Source organism: Anolis carolinensis, unplaced genomic scaffold (genome assembly GCF_035594765.1).
Source record: "Anolis carolinensis isolate JA03-04 unplaced genomic scaffold, rAnoCar3.1.pri scaffold_7, whole genome shotgun sequence".
NCBI classification, from domain to species: domain Eukaryota; kingdom Metazoa; phylum Chordata; class Lepidosauria; order Squamata; family Dactyloidae; genus Anolis; species Anolis carolinensis.
The window spans coordinates 31,081,016-31,085,469 of NW_026943818.1; the positions used below are offsets into that span (position 1 = coordinate 31,081,016).

The 4,454-nt window shown below is 40.8% G+C and overlaps 1 protein-coding gene across 2 annotated transcripts in view; it reads left to right on the plus strand.

The window, feature by feature from the left end:
* ccdc124 (coiled-coil domain containing 124) overlaps positions 1 to 3,829 on the plus strand; it is a 10,748-nt gene extending 6,919 nt beyond the window's left edge. For both annotated transcript variants that reach the window (XM_062959812.1, XM_062959813.1), the window contains exons 3-5: positions 1,501 to 1,687; positions 1,782 to 1,896; positions 3,564 to 3,829. In XM_062959812.1, coding sequence (XP_062815882.1) covers positions 1,501 to 1,687; positions 1,782 to 1,896; positions 3,564 to 3,771 — 510 coding nt within the window. In that variant the 3' untranslated portion in view covers positions 3,772 to 3,829. The remainder of the gene's footprint in view (positions 1 to 1,500; positions 1,688 to 1,781; positions 1,897 to 3,563) is intronic.
* Positions 3,830 to 4,454: the final 625 nt, after the last annotated feature.

Below are 4,454 nucleotides of genomic sequence, written 5' to 3' on the forward strand. Positions count from 1 at the left end.
GGCAGCAAACCCCTTCTCTACTACAGCCTCATTCAAATTGGATGCTGAGCTAATCTATCTATATATATATAAGAGTAATGGGATCGCGGTGCTGGACAAAACAACAAAACTAAATGCCCCACAACCTCGAAAATTGACAGCACAACCTCTCATCCACGCCTCTACGTTCATACAACAAAAAGAAAAATTAAGTCCTAGCCACAGCAACGCGTGGCCGGACACAGCTAGTAATAATAATAATGGCTTGCTGTGAGTTTCCTGGGCTGTCTGGCCATGTCCCAGAAGCATTCTCTCCTGACGTTTCGCCCACATCTATGGCAGGCATCCTCAGGACACCTGTCTCGCCTGCCTCTGAAACCCGAGTCCAGCCCTTGGGACCGCAAAGGCCTCGGGTTTCAAGGCCCGGCTTGGTGTCAATCAACGGCCTCTTACGGACGGCACCTGCCTTTAATTTGATTAATGCGCCGATCTTCTTTCTCCCAACCCTTTCCTCCCCGTGTTCCTATCTCTCTTTCCTTTTTCATTATCTCCTCGTTGCTCCGTTTCCAGCCCTGAAATTTGTCCGAGAAAAGCAGATATTATTTTTCCTCGCATAATAGTCGCACCACCGTTTTATAATCATAACAGTATATAACATGGCTTTTGTTTTTTCTTCTTTGCATAATAGTCACACACCCGTTGTAGAATTACAACACTACGTGACATGGTTTTTGTTTTTTTTCTTCTTCACATAATAGTCGCACACCTGTTTTATAATATTCATAACACTATATAACACGGTTTTTGTTTTTTCTTCACATAACAGTCGCACTCCCGTTTTATAATAATCATAACACTATAAAACACAGCTTTTGTTTTTTCTTCACATAATAGTCACACCCGTTTTATAGTAATTTAAACACTATATAACACGTTTTTTGTTTTTTCTTCACATAATAGTCGCATCCGTTTTATAATTACAACACTATGCGACAGTTTGTTTTTTCTTCACATAATAGTCGCATACCTGTTTTATATTAATTACAACACTATGCAACACAGTTTTGGTTTTTTCTTCACATAATAGTCGCACCCGTTTTATGTTAATTACAACACTATGCGACAGTTTGTTTTTTCTTCACATAATAGTCGCACACCTGTTTTATATTAATTACAACACTATGCGAGTGTTTTCTTCTTCACATAATAGTCGCACACCTGTTTTATATAATTACACCACTATGCAACAGTTTTTGTTTTTTCTTCACATAATAGTCGCACCCGTTTTATATTAATTACAACACTATGCGAGTTTGTTTTTTCTTCACATAATAGTCGCACCCCTGTTTTATAGTAATTATAACACCGTGTAACACGATTTTTGTTTGGAAATAGCCCTGACAAACCCATTTTCTTTCTTCACATAATAGTCGCACCCCCGTTTTATAATAATCGTAACACCGTGTAAGGCGATTTTTGTTTGGAAATGACCGTGACAAATCCACCTTTTCCTTGGGTCAGGGTGACCGCGAGAAGCGCCGGGTGGAGCAGCTGGAGCGGAAGAAGGAGCTGCAGCGCCTCCTGGAGGAGGAAGACGCGCAGCTGAAGGGCAAGGCCCCCAAGGGACCCCCGCCCCCGGGGAAGGTCACCCGCGCCCAGATTGAGGAGACCCTCCGCAAGGACACCCGGGAGGACGGCGAGGCCCCAGGTAAGGAGACCCCGCCCAGGAGGGACACCGCCCAATCCCTCCCGGCAGATGGCCACCTAACCTGTCTCACCACGTGCCTTGTCTTTCCCGTCAGGAGAGAAGCCGAAGAGCCACCTGGAGGCGCCCCTGGAGGAGAACGTCAACCGGCAGGTGCTGGAGGAGGGGGCCGTGGAGGCCAGGACCATCGAGGAGGCCATCGCCGTGCTCAGGTAGGCCCCGCCCACCCACACCTGGATGGGGAGCCTCTGTGGTTCATGTCACATAGTGTTATGATAGTAAAACAGGGCTGCGACTATTATGTGAAGAAGAAAACAAACTATGTCACATAGTGTTATGATTGTAAAACGGGTGCGACTATTATGTGAAGAAGAAGAAAACAAACTATGTCACATACTTATGATTGTAAAATGGGTGCGACTATTATGCGAAGAAAAAACAAACTGTCACATAGTGTTATGATAGTAAGACGGATGCGACTATTATGTGAAGAAACAAACAGAAACTGTCACACAGGGGTGCGACTATTATGTGAAGAAGAAGAAACAAACTATGTCACATAGTGTTATGATAGTAAGACAGGGGTGCGACTATTATGTGAAGAAACAAACAGAAACTGTCACACAGGGGTGCGACTATTATGTGAAGAAGAAGAAACAAACTATGTCACATAGTGTTATGATAGTAAGACAGGGGTGCGACTACTATGTGAAGAAACAAACAGAAACTGTCACACAGGGGTGCGACTATTATGTGAAGAAGAAGAAACAAACTATGTCACATAGTGTTATGATAGTAAGACAGGGGTGCGACTACTATGTGAAGAAACAAACAGAAACTGTCACACAGGGGTGCGACTATTATGTGAAGAAGAAGAAACAAACTATGTCACATAGTGTTATGATAGTAAGACAGGGGTGCAACTATTATGTGAAGAAACAAACAGAAACTGTCACACAGGGGTGCGACTATTATGTGAAGAAGAAACAAACTATGTCACATAGTGTTATGATAGTAAGACAGGGGTGCGACTATTATGTGAAGAAACAAACAGAAACTGTCACACAGGGATGCGACTATTATGTGCAGAAGAAAAACAGAAACTATGTCACATAGTGTTATGATAGTAAGATGGGTGCGACTATTATGTGAAGAAACAAACAGAAACTGTCACACAGGGGTGCGACTATTATGTGAAGAAGAAACAAACTATGTCACATAGTGTTATGATAGTAAGACAGGGGTGCGACTATAATGCGAAGAAAAAACAAACTATGTCACATAGTGTTATGATAGTAAAACAGGGGTGCGACTATTATGCGAAGAAAAAACAAACTATGTCACATAGTGTTATGATAGTAAAACGGGTGCGACTATAATGCGAAGAAAAAACAAACTATGTCACATAGTGTTATGATAGTAAAACGGGTGCGACTATAATGCGAAGAAAAAACAAACTATGTCACATAGTGTTATGATAGTAAAACAGGGGTGCGACTATAATGTGAAGAAAAAACAAACTATGTCACATAGTGTTATGATAGTAAAACGGGTGCGACTATAATGCGAAGAAAAAACAAACTATGTCACATAGTGTTATGATAGTAAAACAGGGGTGCGACTATTATGCGAAGAAAAAACAAACTATGTCACATAGTGTTATGATAGTAAAACAGGGGTGCGACTATTATGTGAAGAAACAAACAGAAACTGTCACACAGGGATGCGACTATTATGTGCAGAAGAAAAACAGAAACTATGTCACATAGTGTTATGATAGTAAAATGGGTGCGACTATTATGCGAAGAAGAAAAACAGAGACCGTGTTATATAGTATATATTCTATCTTACCGATATTAATGTGGCAACTTCCTTGCAGTGTGGCGGAGGAGGCGGACCGTCACCCGGAGCGGAGGCTGAAGGCGGCGTTTGCGCAGTTTGAGGAGGCGCACCTCCCGCGGCTGAAGGCCGAGCACCCCAACATGCGCCTCTCGCAGCTGCGCCAGGCGCTCAAGAAGGAGTGGGCCCGCGCCCCCGAGAACCCCCTCAACCAGCGGCACCTCGCCTACAACACCACTCACAAGTGACACTCACTCTCCCCACACTCACCCTGCAAAATATCACCACCGGAAATGGCCAAAACGCTTCCCGTGTCTGTGTGTTTGTTCTCCGTTGTCGGGCGTTTGTTTGGGTGCGACGAGAGGGATAGCGCTGCACACGTTGGATTCTCCATTGAGAACAATGCGACGACAGGGATAGCGCTGCACACGTTGGATTCAATATTGGGAACCAGGGGCTTCTCGCCTTGCAAAATCAGATTATTTTTGATGGGATTTCCCTGGGAAAGATGAAGGATGGATGCCTCTTTGTACCAAGGGAAGTACAATATCTAATTATTGTATATATTTTATTATATATATCTATCTAATAATCATATATATAGTCTAAGATCTATATAATAAAATATACACACTATCTAATTATATATAATCTAAGATCTATATAATAAACTATATACAATATTAATTATATATATAATCTATGATCTATCTAATAAAATATATACAATATCCAATAATTATATATATATATATATATATATATATATATATATATATATATATATAAATTATATATACACGCACACACAATATTGGGTATAATTAAATACAATATCTAAGAATTATATATTTTATATATATAATAAAATATATACAATATCTAATAAGTATACATAATAAAATACAGTATTTATTTTATTTATATTTAC